The 23,438-nt window shown below is 45.8% G+C and overlaps 2 protein-coding genes across 4 annotated transcripts; both read right to left on the bottom strand.

Annotated features, from left to right (window-relative positions):
• Positions 1-3,146: 3,146 nt before the first annotated feature.
• Positions 3,147-14,911, bottom strand: SYCE1L (synaptonemal complex central element protein 1 like). The gene is made up of 10 exons (XM_039888849.1): positions 14,848-14,911; positions 9,599-9,661; positions 8,345-8,404; positions 8,079-8,153; positions 7,520-7,567; positions 7,218-7,272; positions 5,581-5,641; positions 4,558-4,627; positions 4,367-4,454; positions 3,147-4,096 (listed from the first exon to the last, which is right to left on the bottom strand). Exons 1-10 carry the CDS (start codon positions 14,909-14,911, stop codon positions 3,664-3,666), a joined length of 1,017 nt encoding a protein of 338 aa, XP_039744783.1. The 3' UTR covers positions 3,147-3,663.
• MON1B (MON1 vesicular trafficking associated B) lies at positions 12,814-23,438 on the bottom strand. Of its 3 annotated transcripts, none has more exons than XM_039888846.1 (6): positions 23,283-23,438; positions 22,712-22,884; positions 20,435-20,764; positions 19,013-19,832; positions 18,494-18,641; positions 12,814-16,192 (listed from the first exon to the last, which is right to left on the bottom strand). In XM_039888846.1, the coding sequence occupies exons 2-6, from the start codon at positions 22,857-22,859 to the stop codon at positions 15,983-15,985; spliced, it is 1,656 nt and encodes a 551-aa protein (XP_039744780.1). In that variant the 5' UTR covers positions 22,860-22,884; positions 23,283-23,438; the 3' UTR covers positions 12,814-15,982. The 3 variants fall into 3 exon arrangements, with proteins under 3 accessions (XP_039744780.1, XP_039744782.1, XP_039744781.1); XM_039888848.1 differs by having other exon boundaries at positions 23,269-23,428; XM_039888847.1 differs by lacking the exon at positions 23,283-23,438 and adding an exon at positions 23,084-23,244.

Genomic DNA, 23,438 nt, shown 5'->3' on the forward strand with positions numbered 1-23,438 from the left:
TTGGTCCTCCAGAACTGTAAGTCCTCCAGAACTGAGACTTCTGACCTCCAGAACTATAAGGTAATAAATTTGTATTAGCCACCAAGTTTGTGGTAATTTGTTACCATAGCAATAGGAAACTAGTAAGTACATCTATCCTTCACGATAGTGACTCCTTTCAGGTGTCCAGGGCAATTGTCCTATAAAACTTCTCACTGGATCTGTTTCCTATTGATTAAATTTAAGTTAAACATTTTCATCAAGAACCCAACATGGGTGATGATGTGTACCTCCACTCATCACACCAAGAGGAAGATAAGATCAAACTGGTAATGTGAAACTTGGCCCTTGGTTCAGCTGATAGCCCTCTGATCTCCCCATTGTAAAGGCACACCTGCTTCAGAATGAACAAACAAACTGTAGGATAAAACGTTAAGAATAAGTGATTATCCTGCTCCTCAACAGCCATTCAATAGTTTTAGGGGCATGAAAATTGTATAAAATGTATAAAATTATATAAAATTCTGGAAGCTTGGTAACTTTGTAGTCTATACATTTGGAGCCTCTTGCTCATAGCATTAGAAAAAAACTTTACACTAATCTAGTTGTTCAGGGGATAAAATCAGCACTTTTGCTTGAACTATGAAGGATTCTGGTTACACTGAGACTTTCCAAACAATATCCGGCAAATCCACTTTTTCAAATTTTTTTTCTGAAATGCAAGACTATGTGATCTGTTCCTCCACAAATTCAGATACGTACACAGAGAAGTGATCAGGATGCAGATCCTTGTGTGTGGGCCTTTGCGTACATGTCCGTCCATCTCAGAATCAGCACCTGTTTTAAAAACTACTTTCCATTCTTCAATGCTGAACTCATGGCACCAACGGGATCAAACTAGATCAGGACATTAGATGGTCCAGGAACTCTGTGGCCTGTGAATAATGGCTATGAAGGGGCTGGGAGCACGGCAGATGGCCCAAATCCCCTTCAACACCTAATAAAACAGTGCTGTCCAATAGAAATATAATGTGAGCCACATATGTAATTTAAAATTTTCTACTAGCTACATTTAAAAAATTAAGGAAAAACAAGATGAAACTTTAATATTTCATTTAAGCACATATATTCATGAAATATGAATATAACTATTCACAAATATTATCATTTAAACATGTAATAAATATAGAAATTATTAACGACATATTTTACATTTTCTTGTACCAAGGCTTTGAAATCCAGTGTGTATTTTGCACTTTGGGCACACTTCCCTCTGGACCAGCCATATTGCAAGTGCTCAGTAGCCACATGTGGCTGGTACCTGTCATATTGGACAGCATAGCTCTACTCTACAACTCAGTCTTTCAGAAGTACAGTTCTCACATTCTATTCAATTTTCACAAATATCAGTCTCCTGTCCTTTTATCTCCCCTTCCAAATCCATAATCCCAACATAATAAAGATAAAAAGGCTAAAAAAAAAAAAAAAATCCCTGACTAGAATCCTGTTTTATCCTCTCCTTTCTGGAGAATATATTTGAGAACTGCTCTCAACTAAAAAGCAGACGAGAAAGGGAAATGCGTGAGAGTAAAGAAGCAATTACCCAAAGTATAAGTATTTGGGGAACTCCAGAATATAGAATAAACCAATTTCAGATGGGAAAAGGAACATGGTTAAGAATAAGAACCAACAGCACAGGGAAACAATTAATGATTATTCATCAGGTGACCTTCAGATCCAAGGAATTTCAGTGCCATTTCACACAACACACAAAAAACACAGGCAATAACTGAAAAGGGCATCTATTCTTAGTGTTTGTTTTCAGGCCTTTTGCTAGAACCCAGGGAGACAAAATGGGTGGCATCAGTCTCCCCTCTGAGAGTTCAGTCTGGGAGAGACAATGCCGTACACCAACCACCTCCTGTACTACACCACATGCACATGAGGGGCAATTTAGCTTATTTAGGGGTTCAGAGGAAGTTTCGGGAGGAGTGGGGAGTTGGCCAGTTTTATCAGTTCTCTGCAGTTGGTATTACCATTTTACAAATTTGGTAATTGAGTTTTGGAGACATAAATAATTTGCCTAAGGTCACTTAGCTGGTGAGCAGGGAAGCCAGGATTCGAATCCTAGGAGGAAGGTGATAAATCAGTGGAATATTCAGGCTGTCCCCATTTGTTTGACACAGAGAGGATGATGATGTCACTAAAGTTTCCTGGAGGCTGGCCTAAGGCAGGTGGGAGTGTCAGTGGAGCAGGGGATCAGAACCCAGGCCTGGGGTCAGCTGAGCCTGGTGTGAGCCATGATACAGGAATTAAAGCTTCCTGAGCCTCATCTGTGTCTTTGGGATAGTAATAGCAACAATGGTGAGACCCAAATGTATTGTGGGCTTACTGTATCTACTTACTGCCTCAATTTTCCTCATCTCTAAATTGGTAATAAAAAAAAATGAAAATAATAAACAACAGGTACCATTTATTGAGCATTTGTTGCATAAAAATCTGTTCTAAGAGAAATAGACCTTGGTGTTCCTTCTCTGTAACCTAAAAATAATAAAAATAAAAATAAATAATAAAATGATACGAACCATCTATTAAACACTTAATGGACTATAAGGCCCTGTTCTAATTGATTCACACTTCAGTTTCCCTCTCCGATGGATTGGGAATAATACTGAATCATCATCATAAGTGATAGCTAACATTTACTTTAGTGTTTGCTGTGTGCCAGGTCTTGTTCTCAGAACACTGTACAGATAGACAAGGCCCAACTTGACCGGGTTCCCAGCAATTCTTCCGTATCATCTCTCCTTCCTCTTCACCTCAATGGCCTCCTCCAGATGCTCCTCAAACACAACTAAGCTCAGTCCTCTCTCACAGCTTTGGCATCCATCATACCCTCTAACAGGTGCACCTTTCCCCAGATACTCACAGGACCCACTCCCTCACCTGGCTCCCTCACCTCCCTATTCAGATGCCGCTTCCTCAGTGAGACCTTTCTTAAGCATGCTATTTAAAATCCAGGGCCTACAATACTGTCTGCTACAAAATACAACCAGCAAATGCTTGTTTAATCAATATATGCTTACTAAGTGGCAGTGGCCTGGTGCAAGGTGCCTTTTGGAATAGGATACCCCAGGCCAGGCTCCTGAGCAGCTGACATACTTAACACACCTGCTGGGTAACTGAGGGCAGAAGCCCGGAGAAGACCCAGGGGAAAAGCACCCCAAATGAGGGCACAGAAGGGCGATGGCTCTGAGGTAACAACGTGTCCGGAGAAGGGTGGAAAACTAGAACCGAACGTGTGTGTGGGAGCCCAGGTAGGCGGGCAGGTCTGAGAGGTCCACGAGGTCAGCAGGGGTCTGTGGGGGAATCCAGGGATTGTGGGAGGCTGCGATTTTACTCTGAACCACAGGAAACCGATGGGACCTGATGTGGGTTTTTAACACGTTCTCTCTAGCACTTGTTGGTAAAACAGCTAGTTCAAGAACCTGAGATGCAGTTGTGGAGATAGGGTGGACTTGACACCCACTTATTCATTGAACTGCGCAGAACATTTATGGTTTTGAGGTTCTGTGAGAGCCATCCGCGGGCCTGGTGGGCGGAGCCCAGCCGAGGCCCCGCCCAGAAAGTCTGGAACCCGTCCCTGCCGGCTGAGGGCGTCAGCCCGACCCCTCGCCCCCACCCTCAGTGGCTCCTGGAGCGCAGACTCAGTCCAGGAGATGAAGGACGAATTGAAATCATTGCCTTTATTTCTTGCTGGGCCTTGAAGTTAGGTGAGCACCGGGCGAGACCAACTGGTTTAGGAAGGCGCCAGTGCCAGCTCCACCGGCGGCTCCAGGTCCTCCTCACCGCGGGTGCCCAGGAGCTCGGGGCTGGCCTGCCGGAGCAGGGAGTGAGGCTGCCTTGCTCTGTTACTGTCACCCCCTGGGACGCCCTGGTCTCTCCAGACCCTCTCTCCGAGGGACTCTGGAGACAGACCTGCCCGCTCTGTCTCCCTCCCTGCCCGCCTCGCTTCCGTCCCGGGCTCCCGACCTCTCCTTCGTTGGTCGGGTCCCCTGAGGCGCTCTGGGTCTGGGCGGGGCCATGCCCACCGAATTTCTCCAGCTCCGCCTTTAGCCTGCGGAGAAGGCGCAGAGGAGAGAGAAGGAAGTAGAGAGCAAGAGTGGAGGGGGACGGAAAGGAAGCCACTGAGACACAGAGATCTGAAGAGGTTCTGAGAGACCGAGGCTGGAGGACCGGGGCAGAAGCTGGGCCTGTGCGCTTAGGCCCCACCTACCCGCCCCAGTGCCAGCCCCTTTGGGAGGCGTGGTGCTGGGGACAGGGGCATCGACCCATTCCTTTCCTCCCTGCCCCTTCCCCACCGCCGAGGTCTCCTTTCCCCGCTCACGCGTCGTTCACTGCCGGAGCGCCCTCGACCACAGGCGGCAAGCGCAGCCGCCGCTCCACCTGCTGTAGCTTGGCTCGCGCCAAATTCTCTGCGGGTGGGCAGGGCGTCACCGACGGGGCCTGGAGCTCCGGCTAGCCGGCCCCGCCCCTTCGGCCCCGCCCCTTCGACCCGACCCTGCGCGGGAGTCACACCTTCAGTGAGCAGCTGCTCCTTGCTTCTTTGCAAGGAATGGATCTCCCAGGTCAGTCGCTGCTTCAGGATCTGCGAGGAGAGGGAAGAGGCCTGTCCCTCCGTCTGTCTGTTCTCCTGACTCCTCCTCCTTCCACCTCTCAGAAATTCTTACCTGAATTAGGTCATTCATTCATTCATTCATTCAGCTATTTATTAACTCAATGTGCAGTTTCTGCTGTGGCTGGGTGCTGCTGGAGATGCATTTCCTCCAATCGCTCCCCAGGTCCCCATATACCATCTCTCAAATCTCATCTCATCCTTAAATGATCCAGCCTCAGGGTCTCTGTACTGACTTCTGCCAGGAACATTTGCACCTAGATACTTGCATGCTTTCCTCCCTTACTTCCTTCCTGTCTACGTTCAGGTGTTCAAGTGTCACCTGCTGAGGCCTTCCCCACTAACATTATATACTCTATCTTACTTAATTTCTTGTTTAGAGTCTGGGTATGTTTCCCCCTGTCCCCAACCATCCTGGGGACAACAAAAACTTGGCCTCTTGAATTCTCCTACTGTCTCTTCCTGCCTGGAATGCTTCTGGATGCATCCAGTGACATTATTTGAAAGAAGGCAGGTGCCCAGGTGATTATTAGGTGTTGAAGAAGATTGGGCCATCTGCTGTGCTCCCAGCCCCTTCGTAGCCATTATTCACAGGATACAGAGTTCCTGGACTATCTAATGTCCTGACCACCGCTTTTTCAGGGGTCCCATTTGCCACTGCAAGGTGAGCATGCTCTAGGTGAGCAGGAGGGAAGCAGGATCAGCAATGGCTGCTGCAACTGTCTCGGCAATGGTGTGGCAGTGGGGATGGTAAAAGGTGACCAGTTTTCAGGTAAAAGCGGAGGAGTAAGTAGGTGAGAGGAAGAAAGGAGTCAAGGACTATCGCATGGAGTTGAGCCTGAGCAGTAGGTGGACCTGAGCAGCCACCGGTGACATCGAAGCCAGGAGAGAAGGGGCTTTGGCTGGAGACAGTGACAATGGCTCACCTGGAATTCCCAGAGGTCCTTGTGTTGGCCCATCAAATCCAACTGTTCTTTGACATGCAACCTAGGGGCCGACACCCAGGAATGAGAGAGCATACCTGCTAGGTCCGACACCCAGCCTAGCCCACTCTGGGGGTCCCTCACTCACAGGGCTTTAGATCTTTGCCCAGTGCTCTCTCTGCTATGAGCCCCTTTCTGGGCTTTATCTTCCAAGCTTTGGTTCCAGTAGCTCTGCTTCCAACAAATTCTCCCTTGTGCAAGCCCCACTCCCACTTCCCGCCCAGTGCCATGCCAGGCCCTACACCTGGGGTGACCTCAGCTTCCTGTGTATAACTCTCTTTAATCTGAGAGTTATGAATAGAAATTTGGTCCATGCACTCCTGCAACATGTGCATCCAGGAAAGGGAAAAACCACTTCAGTCACGTTCTCTGAATGGCCTCCCGTGCCCTCCTGCAGGAGTGGGGGCTGGGAGGCCTGTTCTAACCTTCATCATTCTCCTTTCTTCTGTTGGTTGAATGTGAAACTTAATGGGCCTCTGTTGAGCCCATCATCCTGTCCATCCTGTCCCTCATCAGGCCATGCCTTCCCAAGAAAACTTTGTGAGGAGACAAGTAGTTTAGTGTCATAGATTCTAAAGTCCTGGCTTACAGTCTGGATCTGCTATTCCACTGTGATCCTGGACAAGTTACTTAACCTCTCTGGGTCTCAGTTTCCTCATATGTAAAATGGTGGTAATCATGGGAGGGTGACACTAGCCCTTAACTCCTTTCATTGTCATTATGAGGATTAGGTTAATAAATGAACATAAACTCTTGTCACACTGTGTGTATGTAGTTAAGCATATGTATACTTTAACTATCCATCATCAGGTTTTCTCATGCAATTAAAATCATGATGCACCAGGGTCATAAGAGGTGTTAAGCAAAGGTTCAGAGGATGAACAGATGAACGGATAGATAGTTGGAGGAACAGTTAATTGGATGTGTGAATCGCTGGCTGGTTAGAGAAATGATGAGTGAAGGGATGATAGCTGGGCGGAAAAATGAAAGGATTGCTAAAAGGATAGATACATGTCTGTGTGAACAGTTGGGTGAAGAAATGAACAGCTAGATGAACAGATGATTGGAAAGATGGAGAGAAGATGAATGAACTATTGGATGGATGGAAGATGAATAGGCAGAAGGATGGAGAGATAATGTCTGACTGGCTGCCCGGATGAAGGGCTGGGCAGTAGGATAGATGTATTGATGGAGGAATGGGTGAATGGCTGAGTGGGTGGATGGGTGGGTGTGGATGGAGGGCAGGTAAATGGATGACTGGGGGCCTAAATGAGCAGACAGATAAACAAATGAATGGATGGCAGAAGAGCTGGAAAACTAATAGGGGAAGACCTAGAATAACACCAGCAGATGAAATTTTTTTTATACAGAAACTAGCAATGAATGATTAAATGCATGAGTTAATCTTCATACCACCATCTACTATCAGAGATGAGCATGGAAGTCTCTTGTTCAGCTAGTCTGTTTTCTAGAAAGGGGAAATGAAGAATGTGTGTCCAATATTTACTTTCCCTAGTTCTTGCTTCCTCCTCCTTCAGGCTGGGGAATAAGGTGGGGAAGAGCTGGGTAGGACCTCTTACCTCTGAGCCTCACTGTCTTTCATCTGGCAATGCAGCTGGAGGATCCTCAGTGCTTCTGTAGGGAGAGGAACCAAGAGGGGCCTGTGAGAGCTGTTGGGGAGTCAGGCTTGGGTGGAGGTGATGGGCATTGGAGGGCACTGACTTAGGTGTTTACTTCAAGTCAGATAGCAACCAAGGGACTTGAGCAGAGAGGGAAACATACTGACACAGGTTTCAGTGAGGTTCTGCCGGCTGGTCTGGGGACTGTGGGCTTTTCTGGAGTGGTGGGGTAGAATAATGAAGACAGAGCAGCTGGTAAATACCTTGCTTTTTGCTCAAGACTTCCTCTAGGTGCACTTTCTCTCCATTCACTGGAAAACACAGTGACACTTTGAGCCTCCAAGGAAGGGGCTATATCCTGGGCAAGCTCAAGGTCACATGGAAAGTCCGGTAGAGCCCCGGGGGAGGGGAAGGGAAGTGTGTTCTTGCCATGTGCACCCATCTCCCACTGGAGACCATCCTGATCCAGCTTCTCCCCCTCAATACCCATATTCCCTGTAAATGCCAAAGGAGTAAAGACTCTGCAGAATGCATAAGGTTTATACTGAGCGGGGAGATGTCTAGAAATAAATAAATGTACCAAGTCAGATAGAAATAAAGGCTGGGAAGAAACAAGTCAAACAATAGTGTGAGTGACATAAGGTGGTATTCTGTTTTCACATGAGACCATCAAGGTAGGGTGAATTTGAGCTGAGAGCTAAAAGATGACTGGAGATAGCAAGAGAAATCTGGATTATAGGGAATGAGAGCATTGCAGGTAGAGGGAACAGCCTGTGCAAGGACTCTGAGGTGTGCACAGGAATATCGGCAGGAATCACTTACAGGAGTCCAATTCCCTGTGCAGCGTCTCCCAGAGACCTTGGGCTTCTCCCAATTCTTCACTGGATTTCTTCTTTGCTGGGCCACAGAAAGGAAGAAGACGCTGTGTGAGTACAGTCTCTAGCCTTGCTATTCTCTCTCAGATTGTGACATTATACACTCTTCTTCAAACAACCTGGAGGGGGTTGGATTTCATAGATGAGGAAATGGAAGCATTCAAAGTCCAGGTCCTTCCTGGACAGCTGGCCAGCCTAGGACCCAGAGTTTACCTTGCTGAAGCTCATTAATCCGGTTAATTAGGTCTTCTATCTGTGGCTCCAGGCTTCCCTCTGCAGAAGGATAGATTGATCCAGAGAAGTCAGATGCCTGGCTGTCCAAGACAAATGGAGGGAGAGTGGGTATTGGCACTGTCTCTGCTGCTATCAATCAACAGGCATTTACTGACTGCCTATTGTATGGCACGGGCTCTGTAAGAGACCCTTGCAGGGTTTACATTCTGGGTGAGAGATATGGACATTAAACAAAGATATATGCTATCAATGTGGGTGGCAGTAACTGCTGTAAAGGGAAATAAAGCAAGGGATTGAAGAGTGAAAGGGTAGAAGGTACTTCTTGAATTATGGAAAGGCCCCAGATGAAGAGAGGGATGGAAGCCCTGCAGTTCTGTGGGGGTGAGGGGTGTGGAGGGAGGAACCCTGACAAGCAGAGGGACAAGTGCATGGTCCCTTTAGTGGGAGCGAGGGAAGCACTTGTCCAAAGTAATGGTCGAGGGGCTGTTGTGGCAGGTCTGAGTATAGTAAGCAAGTGGGAAGTAGCAGGAGGTGAGGTGCGGGGAAGGGGAGGTACAGATCAATCAGGGCCTCCTGGGACATAGTGGAGGCTTCTAGATGTAATTCTGAGTGTGGTGAGAGCCAACAGAGACCTTCCGCCTGCCTCATCCTGTTAAAAGCCTGGCAGGACAGTTGTCACTTCTGTCCAACCAGACTGGTATTGGCCTCATTAGAGAAATGGGGGAAATACTGCTTTCATTTTGTGGGTGGCAGCTTTCAAGTTCTCAAGTGACAGGAGGTCACTTTCTCTTTAGTGGAGTTATCTCTACCTTCTTACAGCCCCATTAGCAACGTTCTGTATGGAGAAGCCTTCCTTCCCATCCATCTTGGCTTCAAGGTCAACAGCACAGAGTTGGGGAAGACTTCAAACATCTTTGTTATCAACCCCAGTTAACGCTGGTGTGCTAATAAGCTCTCAAGCCCATGTGTGTGTGTGTGTGTAATTCATGTGTGTGTCTGGGTGTTCAAAGTGTGTGGGTGGGGGTGGGGGGGAATGGTGTCAGTGTGTAAGAGGGTAGGGCTTTCCCATCCCCTTATACTTCTTGAATTTTGAAGCTATATTTTTGGTTCAAAGAATAAATTGTCTTAGAGGGAGAAAGTGGAAGGGGATAATTTCCCAAGGTTGTGAGTTGAGGGGGCTGGGTTTGAGCCACACGCCTGACTCAAAACCCCAGATAGAAGGAGACACATGACCTTTCTGCAGCTTTTTCACCATTGCCAGCAAGTCGTCAGACTTCTTCGAAGACTTGGTCTGCCCTGTGGAGATGAAAACCAGAATTATAGGATCCAGCAAGAGTGAGAGGGGACTAAGGAAAGTTCCAGGCCTTTCTAGTAAGGGAGAAGGGAGTCCTAGTGGGTTCTGCAGACACCCCTGGGCTAGAACTGAGAACAGGCTGAGGGCCAGGCTTCCGGCCAGAGCAGGGGCCCTGCAGGGCCCCATACCTTGCTTGTCCTGGAGGTTTATGGTGTATGTTGGATGAATCAGGACCCCTAATGATCAACGTGCTTCTGAGAGGTCAAAGGACACCATGGATGTCCTTAATGGAACTCAGGGGTGAGAGAAGGGGAAGCACTTTTGCTGCTGCTGCTGCTCAGAATCAGTATGAATTTCTAACCAGTATGATAGGGCAGAAAGATTTCATATGAATTTCTTTAAAATCATTATAGGCTACAATTAGCAAATTCTTAAAGAATTTATGAGTCTAGGAAATAGTTATTAATGACTGCTAACATTGAAAAAAGACAATAAGGTATTATGAGCCTCCTGATGAAAGAACATAATGAAGGATTCTTGCCAACACCCCCCCCGCCACAAAAAAAGGAATCTTATCCGGTTTCCATTTCTAAGTAACAAAAGGAAATATAAGGAGCAGAGAAACATGTTAAAGGATGCGATCAGCATTTTAAGACTCTGGGAAACTCCACAGGACAATCTTGCAATTTTGTTTTTTCAAAAAATTAATTACAAAGAAGAAAAAAGAAGAAGGGAAACTATGATTAAAAGAAACTTGAGATATAAATCAATTGTAATGAACAAACCTTATTTGGATCTTGATTCAAATACACTTTTTACCATATGTGCCTCTATATATGTTTAACATGAGCCTGTGTTACTTTTAAAATAACAACAACAAATAACATCTTAAACTCTTGAAATCGATAACAAAAGGTCAAATCCCAGTGGCCCACTTCCCTCCAAAGAAAACTGGGCAGAGATTACAGGCAGCTCACAAATCACATGATAGACAACAGATACATGAATAAGGGCTTACCCACAGTAGTATACAGTGAAAAGTCCCTTCTCTTCAGACCCTAAGTTCCTCAATTCCTCTCCCCAGAGGTTGCTAGTGTTACAAGCTTTCGTGCATACTTGGAGGTAATTCAATTCAGATACAAGCATATGTTTACTCCTTCTATATAAGGGGTATCATGTCATAAATGGTGTGCCACAGTCTGTATTTTCCATTTGACAATGTATACTGGTGATCTCTTTATTGTTTTTAGTGACTATACTATAATTTAAGAGCCGCCTCCTACTGGTAGATATTTAGGTTGTTTCCCTTCTTTTTCTGTTCTAAATGCCACAGTGACCATCTTTATTAGTTTTCTTGGGCTGTAGAAACAAAGTACCACAAACTGGGGCTTCTTTTTGTGTGTGTCTGTGTCTTCACCTTGCATTCTATCTTCCTGTGTCCAAATTTCCCTCTTCTTATAAGGACACCAGTCATTGGATTAGGGCTCACCCTAATCCAGTATGACCTCATCTTTAGTTACATCTACAAAGACCCTATTTCCAAATAATGTCATACTTTGAGGTTCTGGTTGACAGGAAATTTGGGGGGGACACAATTCAACCCAGTACGCTATCCTTATACATTCTTCTTTGTGCACACATGGGAATGTGTTATTGGATAAACTCCTAGAAAGCTACCTGCTGGATCAAAGGACCTGTATATTTTTAAATTTGACTGGTATTATGGAATTGCCCCCCACCTGTTTTGCGCAGGCCCAGAAAAGACTCCTTCCTCATAGTCTTACCAGCCAAGTATGTTTTCAACCTTTTTGATTTTTTGCCTATCTGATAGGTGAAAACAGTATCGCATTTCAAACTTTCTGGTGGTAAGTATCCAAAACTTACATCTTCTGGATCAGAAATTCCACTTCTAGGAATCTATCTTGAAATAATGAAGGATGGTGGGCAAGATGGTCATTGTTTCATTGTTTGTAATCTTAAAAGATAAAAGCACCCTAAATATACCTTAGCTGACTATAGCACACTCATAAGGTTAAAGTCTTTGCAGCCATTAAAATCACATTGTAAACCAGGGGTTCTTAACCTGAGCTTATTACATTTTGTTGAAATATCTGGTGGCATGTTTGTTTTCTTTACATCTTTTTGTCTTGCCTGAAGTATTTTACAAATTAGTATGCACTTATTTACTTTTGCATTTGAATTTTTAAATTACTTAATAAACAAATGTATAAGAATATGGAATAAAAAGTAAAAGTCTTCTCTTATCAACAGCCCCTTCTCCAAGTCACTCCCCTTCCCAGTAGTAACCACTGTCAACAGTTTGGTGAAGACACTCAGATCTTTCAGTAACATGCATTTCATGTATTGCTTTTTTACTTTCTTATCCAAGTAACATTCTAAAAACATTCAAACACTACAGAAATATGTGAAGTTAAAAATGAAACTATCCCTTCTCTCCTTGGCCATAAATCTCAGTGCTTTTCTCTGATATAACACTATTAATAGGGTGGTATGTTTCCTCTTGAGACTTTAAAATTTTTTAAATACTCTTAACATTTGGAAATTAAACAAAAAATTAAAGCTATTTGAATAAGGAGAGGTATTTGAGATTGTTTTCTTTTTAAATATTTCACTATGAAAATTTCCAAATGTACATGAAAGTAGGGTGGATATCACGATGAACTGATTTACTCATCACTCCAATCTGAGTCATTAATATTCACGAATATTTGCTTCAGCCATGTTTTTCTTGTGCTGAAATATTTTCAAGCAAGCCCTAGCTTCATGATATTCTATCCCTAGATACTTCATCAAGTCTCACTACTTGAAGACAATCGCTTAGATGACTCCAAGCCTATAATCACACCAAGATTAACAATCTTTGCTAATCACTGGATCTTTAAATTCATCTAATACCCAGGACATCTGTGATTTTCCCTGATTATCTCCATTTGTCTTTTATATCTGGCTTTTGCGACCATTTCTGTGAAAGCTCAATGTTTTTCTTCTCCCCTGTATTTCTAGTTTCTAGTTGTAGGGTAGGATTATGGGCGATCAGTAAATCTTTTAAATAATACTATTATCTTTAAGTTAATATCTTGATGAAAATTTTTTTTAAAAAAAATCTGTTACAAAACAGCCAACAGAGCATGAACCCCTTTTAAACATTTTATTTTGAAATAATTTCGGATGTACAGAAAAGTTGTAGAAATAGACCGCAATGTTCCTATTTGTCCTTGTTATCAGGTTTCTCATTTTTGAGCATTTCTGTACCATTAATTACAGACACCATGGCCCATTATTCTTTAATGTTCCAGTGCATATTTCCTCTATACAAGGGAATCTACCAGGTAACCACTGTATAACCACCAAAACCAAGATGTTAATATTAACAAATATTAAGATACTCAGATGCCATTCAAATTTTTCCCTTTCTCATGTTTTAAAATTATATAGTACTACGTATATTTTCCTAAAAGAAAAAACAAAAAAAAAAAAATAAAAAAATGCCTCCACTTCTGCGCAGACCCCCCAACCCAAGTCCCCTTGTTAAGAGTGCTTAGTTAGGCCTTTAGCCTATAGACATCTATCTGTGCAACACACAGGAACACAGTTGATACTTTTTTTCAGTCCAACTTGCATTCTTCTCATAAAAATATGATCTCTTTTGGAGCTCATTCTCTATAAATAAATCATGGTCTTATCCTTTTTAAATTAATTTTTAATTATTTTAAATCAAATAAAAAATTTTTTTTTTCCTGCTGCTTAAAGAAAAAGTCCACTACAAAGGCATTCCACAACATGCATGGATATACCTAAATTCACTCTCCATGATTTCTCCTTGTGTTTTGCTTTCAATGACAAAACTCCAATGACCCTTCCTTATCCGCACATGTGTATTCTGATTACCAAGCATGGTGACTTAAGAGATGAAATAGCACTTTGGATGCTCAAAATGTTCTGCCAAACTGCCTCTAGCACAGCCTCTACTGGTCAGCTCCTCCAGTAGTTAAGAGATGGCCTTTTTCTCCACAAAGTAATCAATACTAGATTATCCCTCCTTTTATAAAGTCAATTTTGATGGCTAGAAATGGGAACTTGTTATGCTTTTAAAGTTTCTCCATTGCTGGTGAATAACTTCAAGTTTGGTAAATTTGAAAGACTGATACTAAATTTTTCAGAACAGCATCAGCTATAGTGAGTGCTTAATAAATGAGGTCTATTTGCATCTCTCTCATTTCTGTCTCCATTGTTGAAAGCTGGCATTCAATGTGTGGCCCTAACCTAAGAGCTCTCCGTGTTAAAATTATTTCATTATTCATACATTAAACAAAGATAATTATCGAGCACCTACTATATGCCAAGCAGGCATTATTTGAGTGTTGGAGAAACAGCAATAAATGGTTCTCACACAGCTCACATGCTAGGACAATAAACAAGTAAATAGTCATTATTGTTGATGTCTGCATGGATAGGTCTGGAGAAATGCAATCCAACATGTTTATTAATATAGTGGTTTAAAGACTGTGCAGGAAGAGGAGTTATAAAGGAGGGCAGAAAGTTGAAAACTGTTGAAACAGTGATGGGTATATGGGCATTCGACATGCTATTTTCTGAACTTGGGTACCTTTTGAAAATTCCTAGTTAAAAAAAAAATGTGACACAGTAGTGGATCACCGTCTTGAGAGATTTTGGTTAGACTGCAATTTCCACTTGTCTGTAGGACTTTTTTTTCCCTTCACTGGAGTGTGGGTGTCATTATCAAAACGCCCTGGAGAAAAGAAGCCGTCTGTGGGAGTGGCCATTGTCAAACAATATGTAAGAGTCCATGCAAAGTGTGGTATGCACTGGGTGTCAAATGATTTTGGAGAATTAACTTTCTTAGATGTGGAAGCAGCAGTGGTTTTTGTGAGAATGTCAACCAGCACTCGTTGCTTGAAGAGATGCATACTGAAGTCTTTAATCTATTGTTTACTTTAAAATACTAAGCAATATATCCAAAGAAGCTGACAAGGTGATCTACATGATGAGAATATACATGTTATCTCCACTTTGAACAGTATTTTATAAAAAGCTTAAAATTTGACTTATTTTAGTACTTCTACCAATATTTCATTATTGTAATGGGACGAAGTCTCCCGCCTTTTGCCCCGGCTGGGAGAAGCCAGCTTGTCCTCATTACCTTTACCCGCCTCAGCCTCCTCTACAACTCCTGGCGGCTCCACTTCCAAAGGCTCCAACTTCCCCGCCATCTTCTAACGCGTGGCTTCTGCGCCTGCGCCTTGGACGACTGGTTGGGGAAATAAATCCCCACGAGCGTACACAGGCTCTGCAGTGCGCATGCGTGCAGTGCGCATCCGCTCACCACTACCCGGTCGGCAGTTGGCTCCATGCGCCCCAACTCCAGGTTAGAGGAAACAAGGGCAGACCCAGGGTCTTAGTGGGTCGGGGAGTGAGTTCTGTGCGTACACATACAAACTCTACAAGGCTTTTCTCCCTCTCCAGGTTGCTTGTATTGTGCAGGTTGTGAGAAAGTCTAGGACAGATGTGCATGTATTATTCGGTGGTACACAGATGTTCGAATCCCTTTAAGTTCGCAAATCAACAGCCTGTGAGAGGTTCTCTTCATTTCATGAATGGGCAGAATAAGCCTTAGAAGCTAAATGTAACTATGTAAAAATTCTGGCTTTCAGCCAACGTGTACAGCAAGGGGCTTTGCCCTGGGTTACACATACAGGTAGACTGGGGACCACCTTCCCATTAATATTAGCAGCAGCCAACATGGGTGACAGGGCAAAGATGAAGTACATGAAGGGTAAAAGAATGTCCATGTAGGGATTGGTTTAGGCATTTTATGTGCACAGGCTGGCCCTGTATTCCCAATTCCAGAACCCCTTTGGGCCACCCAAAGAGACATAGGCCGGCCCTGGACACTCAAGGACTGAGAGGTCATTGAGGAGGCAGACTCTGGATGCAGGGAAGAGCCTAAGACTAGTAGATAGCTTGACAAAAACTGGAATGTCATCCAAGTAGAAGAGGTGAAGCAGAGGGAGGGGGAGAGGCCTAAGGATTTCTCCAAAGGTGGAGGTACATGAGGGAGCTGAGATGCAGCCTGCTTACCTGTGTGCAGTCATGTTGCCACCCATCTCTCATTTGTGGGCAGGTCCTCAGATCTTGCCCCATTGCACAGGGAGAGAGGGACCAGCCACAGACACCACCATCAACCACGTCCCACCCTGTCCACCTTATTTCCAGGGTGGAGACAGAAGGTAAAAGCCAAAGATGGTTATTCCCAGCACTGCCCAATCTGGAAGCTCTGCTTCTCAAGGTCCAGTGAACAAGCCGTTATGGGAAGATTGGTCTGCAGAAGCAGCCGGGGCTGCTGGGGGTGTGGAGTACTTGGGTGGGTAACGAATGAAGAGCCGATCCTCCTCTTTCTTCACCCAGCGCAGGAGTTTGGTCACTACCAGGATGGCACCTGCCTTGGTCACCAGGGGGCTGAGGCAGGTATAGAGCTCAAATTTGGAGGTCACCTGTGGATTTGAGGAGAGACAGTCAGTTGGGCTACAGGGGCCGTGCCCAACCTTAGCCCCGTGCCTGTCTCCTGTCTGGAAACACAGCTGGCACTAACTCCCACCTGGTGCTGCCTGGTCACTGGGCTAAAGCACATAAGCTGATATTGTGTCATGGATGGGCCAGAAGTTCTCAGTTAGGCCAAGGGATCATCTAGGTCTAGTGGCTTCAACTGGGTTATGCTGGCTGTACGTGTGTGTGTACTCTCTGGACCTCAGTTCGCTCATCTGTGGACTGGGTGTAACAACAATACTTAACATTTAATGAGCAATTGTTGTATATGAGCTCTACACACCTATGTTTTCATTATATGTAACCTGAGCTTAATGTGAGGATTAATTCAATTTAATCTTCATACCAACATGAGAGACTTAACCTGATCTGATCACCAGCACCTTTCCGCACACTTCTCACTGCTCCCCTCCTGCGCCCTCTGTTCCAGCCGCTATAGCCTCAAACGTAAACCAGGCTCAGTCCCACCTCAGAGCATCTGCATAGTCCTTTCCCTCTGCTGGGTGGACTCTTCCTCCAGATACCCTCATGACCCACTACCTCCCCACTACCCTCAACTTAGATGCCATCCCCTGACCACCTAATTTAAAATCCTGGGCCTACCATATCTTGGTTTTGAACTACTACTCTCCACTAGAAAGTACAAAGGCTCCTAGGACAAACAGCTGATTTCATGGACTGGCAAAGAGAAAGTACAAGATGAACGTGGAACATCCTGTGCCAAAAAGTAAGAAGTACTCATGCAGTGATGGGGATATTCAGCTTCCACTGGCTAAATCAGAGACAATTTGAGCACTGAAATAAATGAAAGAAAAGACTTTTAGCCCACTGAATTACTGAAAAATCCATGAGACCAAACTGATATAAAATTAGAAATTCAATAGACAAATATAGGAAGAGGAAAAGTTCTTCCATAAGTAGAGTATCAAACAATAAGTGTAGAAGGAATGATAAGGTTAGAAAAAGCACCATCTTTAAACATCAGAGTGATAACTTGCAAGCAAGAATCATTAATGGATATTAAAAGTAATGGATGAAACACTGACATAGTCATCACATATATACTAATTACAAAGGAAGAAAATACTAACTTCATAGTGAAGTCTGGCCGACACCACTCTTAACTAAGTGATCAAAGTTATCATCATCAACAGTGGGACAAAATGACATCATGGGCCTCCTGATATGATGTAGAGAAGGGCACAACATCACTTCTGTGATATTCTTTCCCAAAATGCATAACCTCAATTTAGTCATAATATCAGAAAAACACAAGCTGAAGGACATTCTTCAAATGATTGGCTGGTACTCACCAAGGTCATGAAAGACAAAAAAGACTGAGGAACTCTTTCAAAATAAGCGAGAGTAGGAAGACATGCTAAATAAATCTAACATGTGATCCTGGACCAGATTCTGAACCACTAAAAGGATATCAGTGGGATAAGCGGTGAACTGTGAGTGAAGTCTGCGAGGTAGATGTAATTGTACTGATGCTAATTCCCTGATTTTGATAAATTCCAGTGGTCATATTAACATCTCAAGAAACCAGGTAAAGGAAGTGTTTATAGTAATTCTTTCTACTATTTTGCAACTTCTTTCTAAGTCTAAAATTGCTTGGAAATGAAAGTTAAAAAATTAAACACTTGGCCTAGAACAATTCCTGATAAACAATAGGCATACAATAAATGATTTAATAAATGTGCACTAAATGGAGCCTGGGGGAAGGTGTCATTGCCAATGAGGTCACCTTAACCAAACACCCAGAAGAGCTGACCTTTAATAGAAAGTGAGGCAGAGAACTCTGAAAAGACCCCAGGGAAGAATAACCCAGGTAGAAGGCACAGCATGGGACCAAGCCTGTGGTGTTCAAGGAGTGCTAGGGACTCATGAAGTCAAAACTGAGCTGGTGCCTGCAGACATATGGGTGGGCCTAAAGGGAAAATGAGAAATAAGCAGGCACAGTGATCGTTGTTAATGGGGCCTATTGAAAGTTGAAGACACTACTGGTTGCTAAAGGGGGAACAGCAAACAGAATGATGGGGCTAATGGGAGGTTTGGAGGATTGATCCTTATGGGTTTCAAAGATGTGTGTGATGGCAGGGACAGTGTTAGAGGCAAAAGCATACATACTCCAGGCAAAGGCGTAGTGTGCTTGATGAATGGAGTTCATTATGGTCGAAGGGGATACAATGGAGGGAAAGGAGGCTTGAAGTGGGGAATGAACCCCTTTAGAGTCCTACCCAACTCACCCAGGCCAGCAGTGTCTCCTTCTCAGCCACATGGTAAATGAGGCGCAGGGGCCGGGAGGTACTGTGGAGGCGCGCATGCAGGCGGTGGTACAGGTCTGACAGGCGCTGCCGTTCCTCCTCTCTGCTGTATGGGGCCTCTAGCTCAGGGCTGCAGTGATGGAGGGAGGTGGGGACAGGGTCAATCTAGGGCTTTCTTGGCTGGCCCATCTCCCCTCAGTCTCGGAGGTTCAATTAAGTTACAGAGCTGAGCCTTTCCCATCAGGCTTTAGGAATCTCAATGGTTGGAGGCCCAGCTTCCCCATCAAACTTAGGGATTCCTTGAGTACTGGGGCCCTCATCTCCATCAGAATAAGAGATTCCTTGAGACTGGTAGCTGAGCCTCGCTCATCAGAGATTCCTTCTATTCCATCTTTCTAGAGCATCGCTGGCTCTCTTTCCCAAGTCATGTTATGAGATGCTGAACATTCCACTTAGATAAGCCTTCTCGCCTGGCCAATTGTCCACGGGGTCATGACCTACCTGGTAAACTGGGGCAGCTGGCGGTGATGGTCAGGGATGTCCAGTGGCTTATAGAGGAAGTGCCGGAGACCAGGTGCCCCCACAGCCTGTACACTGTAGGCAGGGGCATTGGATGATGGGACATTAGAGAAGCCGGCAGCCTCCCCAAGGGCACGCATTGCACCCAGGGTGTGCATGCCGTCTTCAACCAGGCGTCGACAGGTGGCCATGTCATGGAAGGCCTCGGGGTCGGTGCCAAGCAGCAGCAGACAGACAGGTATTGTATTCAGGCGGGCCACGTATGCATAGAAGAAACCATCAGGGTTGAAGCGGGGCAGGCACACAGGTGCCCATGCCTCTCCCGCTGCGAAGGCTGGTGCACCCACCCAGTTGAGCAGCAGTTGCAGGTCGGCTGGGTCCAGCCGGCACTCAGCCAGCACAGTCCGCTCCTGCGCTGCTGTCACCAGTTGACCACCCACTGCCAGCACTGATAGTGCCAGGCCGGGTGCTGTGCAACGTCGGAGCAGTACACCTAGTGCTTCCCGCAGTGGGCGAGCAAGGGGCACACAGCGCACAGCGCCCAGGAGCAGGGCACCTGGGTCCCGCTCTACGCTGTCTAGAAGCCGGTCCAGTGTGCGCTCTGAGCCGGCCAGCAAGCGGCGAAGGTCATAATTCTGCTTACGGGCGAAGATGCGGGCCACGCTTGCACGTGTCAATGTGCTCACAATCTGTGCGTGCACAGCTAGCAGCTCCCTCCGCAGCTGGGCTGCTGACTGAGGAGTCCTTGATACAGCCACCAGCAGCAGTGGGCCCTGCTGTAGGAACACCAGCTTGTGGTCCTCTAGGGGAGAGAAGAGATGGGGCAGGGGGTAGAAAAGAGTCAGTGGTGACTGGAGGGGGTCAGGTGAGGCTCTTCCACCCTTTCCCTGAACACATACAACTCTGGCCTGAGCTTGCACATTCACTCTGTGGACACTGGACCAGGGTGTAAGGACAAGCTGGGGGAATCTGAACATTTGTAGAGGCAAGATGGGATGGTCAAGGAATCAGGTTAGACACACGGCATGAAGTAGGGCAAGATGGAGCAAGAACTGACACACAACCAGAAAGGCACACAACTCAGACACACAGCCCCCAAAATCATACTCTCAGATAAAAAAGGAAGTATCCAGCCAGTCACTTAGATCCCAGTGACTTAATCACTCAGAACCCAGAAGGCCAAACAAATAGATGGACACAACCCCGCAGGCCCCTTGAATGGCCAACCACACACACACACACACACACACACACACACACACACACACACACACACACTAACCCACCCCTGGGTGGCTGGACAATGCCCCAGGAAGCCAGACAGACAGACTTACAGATAGCCAGCCAGCCATATCTATATTCCCAGTCATTGTCCACTGTTCTGCCTCCTGACTCTTTGCTCACCAGCGTAAATGGCGCGGATGGCATCTCCTGCACTCTGCACGAAGGACACGAGGGCTGTCATCACACCCATGGTAGTCGACAGTGCCTCCACACTACCATACCTTGAGTAGATGGGCTTGCCTGCCTCACTCAGCACAAACACATGCTTTCGCTTGCTGCGCCAGTCCTCGTCACTGGGGTCCCCACCCTGGCCTCCAGAATCACTCTCAGAGTCACCCGTGGGACTATTTTCAGAGGCTGCAGGATCCCAGAGTCCACAGGTATATGATGAGGCCTCTGACTGGGGCAGTGGTGACAGCATGCCAGGTGGCTGGTCTTTGGTCTCAGATCCTGAAAGGGAGCCCCTGGTAAGTCATGTGCGTGTGGACTCCCACTAACTCCATGTGCCCAAGGACCTACCAAATCCCTACCAGCCCCAGTGACCCCTCATGCTGACAGACTGCAAGGTACCTCCTCTGCCCCTCACTTGTATACATGACCTTAAAACTCAGATAATCCAATCTCTCATTATCATAACTGCACCCTCTATTTCCCTAGATACCAATTATTCCCTTTTCAATAACTGCCGTTCCCAAGTCTTCAAAGCACCCCATTGCCTCTGAATGACCTTCATCTTCAATGATCCACCATTAATACCTCTAAGTCCTCATTTATTCTCCTGTTATCTACTCGTCCTTCAATGGCAACCACTACATCTACTTATATTTGGGTCTTAGAATGCTCCCCGCTCCCACAACCATAACCCCTTATTTAGTCTCACTGATGTCCACTAATCCCTCATGATCCCATTAACTCTTCTGATCACCCATTTATATTCTTGGTGATGACCACTAATTCTCTCAATGACTGCCATGAATATCCACCAACAACACCCAGATCTTTAGGACTCCCTTAACCCCATATTTAATCCCAATGCTGTTCATTAACATTCCAATGACCCCACATTAACATCATTAATACCTGGGTCTTCAATGACCTTCAGTGACTGCCCTGACCCACATTCTATTCTATTCTATGTCCACTCCATCCCCACCATGACCACCACTAACACCCAAGACTTCTAGTGACCTCTGCTGACTCCACCAACCCTCTTTTATACTATTCTCCCTTCTCCCCAGTGATCACTATTAATCTCGACTAACACCCAGGACTTCAGGGACTCCACTGACTGCCCTGACCCCCCTTTTATTCTCAGTGATATCCACTCCCTTTCCTACAATAACCACCATAATATACACTAACACACAGGATTTTAATAATGACCTCCACTGCCCTTCCCCATGATCATAATTAACAATCACCAATGAAACCCATGATTTCCTTGCCTCCCCTGCTGACTCCCTTGATACCTCTCCCATTTATTCCAGTTAATTTCCACTGATCCCCCAAAGACAACCATTATTATCCACTGGCAACTATGTCTCAACAATTTTCCCATAAAATCCTAATGACCTCATATTCCCTCATTCTCTCATTGACACTCACTGACTCCACATGCCCCCAATTACCTATTTCCTCCTCCCAATAACTGCCATTGCTTGCCAATAATTCCCAAGTTTTCAAAGATTTTGCCCCCATTTATTCTCAGTGATGTCCCCTGATCCTTCCCAATGATCTCATTAAAACCCATTAATTCCAAAGTGGTCTGTGAGCAATGGTTCCCCAATGACTCTCATTGGTTCTCCACAGAATACCTTTACGCATCCAGCTGGGTCTTTAGAGACCCTCCTACTGGTCCTCTGACTCTCCAAATAATCTCATCGATGTCCACTGCCTCCCCACCAATGACTACCATTAACATCCACTAATATCTGTTTCCTTAAAGAATGCCTCAGACAACTCGCCATTATTTCTCAACGATGTAAATACTCTGCGTGCACACTGGCTCCCATTGATCTCTTTCCCAACTTCAATGACTCAGGTAACACTCCAACCCCCACAAACACTGATTTCTAAGTAGTCCACCTTTGCCCCTATTAACTTTCTTTTGGTCACTCATTGACCTAAACATCCTAAATCCCCAATGCCCACTTTGACACCAACTGATCCCTTTTTGATTCTTCAAAGACCTACACTCATTCCAAGTCCCTAGTGAGCATTCATTCCTCAATGATTTAAACTACAATGTGGGTCAACAATTACCTCCTATGGACCCGGCTATGGTTTAAGCTACTTCTGTGAGTCCCCAAAGACTCTTTACTGGTCCCTCATTGTACTCTCTCAACAATGACACCCCCTATAGAGTCCTTCCAAGACCCTGGTGAGGGGAAAGCATACCTGTTTCCTCCAGGCCCCCGTCTCTGGGATCTGGCAGGTCCTCGTGAACCCCTCCACCCTTTCCAGCCTCCTCACTGGTGAACCGCGTGTCCTCCAAGTCCTCCGCGTCCCCGGGGGCTGGGGCAGCAGTGTCTCCTCCGGCCTCCATCTGCACATCCCGGTGGGGGAGGGAACTGAGGGTGAAGGAAAGCAAAAGAAACTTAAAAGCCTTTACTGAGCCTGGCCCTTGTACACACTCTTCTTAGTGTTCGTTTCCCCTCGGTTTTCAAATGGGACGAGACATTAAAAAACATGACCGAACACGTGCACCCTCCAACACTCTTCTAAAAGGAAGCCTCTACCGAGCCTCAGGAAATAAAGATACATAAACACCTGTTTTAACCCGGTATCTCAACTGGCCAGGTACCATTACTTCCCGTAGCCACGGTAGCATCACACTTCCGGATGCGCCTGCTGTCTTGCCACACTTCCGGGTGCGACGCAGCTCTGAAGCAACTTCCTGTTGCGGAGTTTCATTCGCTCCCGGCGGCACCTGACCCCTCTCTCCCACAGCCCACCGGTGGTCCCTCACCGTTGAGATGGCGCGCGCCACTCCCAGATATACGCCGGATTTGGCTGGGAACCCAGCGAGCCCTCTCTGCTCTCTTCACCGCACTCGCTCGCGCGGCTTCCGGAGGCCAGCCGGGCCCAAGTCTCTTACTGATGGCTGTCCGCGCGAGCGGGGCGC

This window comes from Pteropus medius, unplaced genomic scaffold (genome assembly GCF_902729225.1).
Source record: "Pteropus medius unplaced genomic scaffold, Ma_sr-lr_union100, whole genome shotgun sequence".
Lineage (NCBI taxonomy): Eukaryota > Metazoa > Chordata > Mammalia > Chiroptera > Pteropodidae > Pteropus > Pteropus medius.

Bases quoted from the DNA above. Each gene is read 5' to 3' on its own strand.
- SYCE1L (XM_039888849.1), bottom strand. From the start codon at position 14,911: ATGGCGGGGAAGTTGGAGCCTTTGGAAGTGGAGCCGCCAGGAGTTGTA. The intron at 9,662-14,847 runs GTAAAGGTAATG...TCATCTCCACAG, and splicing joins TGTAGAGGAGGCTGAGGCGG to GGCAGACCAAGTCTTCGAAG. The intron at 8,405-9,598 runs GTCATGTGTCTC...ATCCTTCTGCAG, and splicing joins GGTGAAAAAGCTGCAGAAAG to AGGGAAGCCTGGAGCCACAG.
- MON1B (XM_039888846.1), bottom strand. From the start codon at position 22,859: ATGGAGGCCGGAGGAGACACTGCTGCCCCAGCCCCCGGGGACGCGGAG. The intron at 19,833-20,434 runs GTGAGCAAAGAG...TCTCTCCCCTAG, and splicing joins CATCCGCGCCATTTACGCTG to AGGACCACAAGCTGGTGTTC. The intron at 18,642-19,012 runs GTAGGTCATGAC...CCATCACTGCAG, and splicing joins CAGCTGCCCCAGTTTACCAG to CCCTGAGCTAGAGGCCCCAT.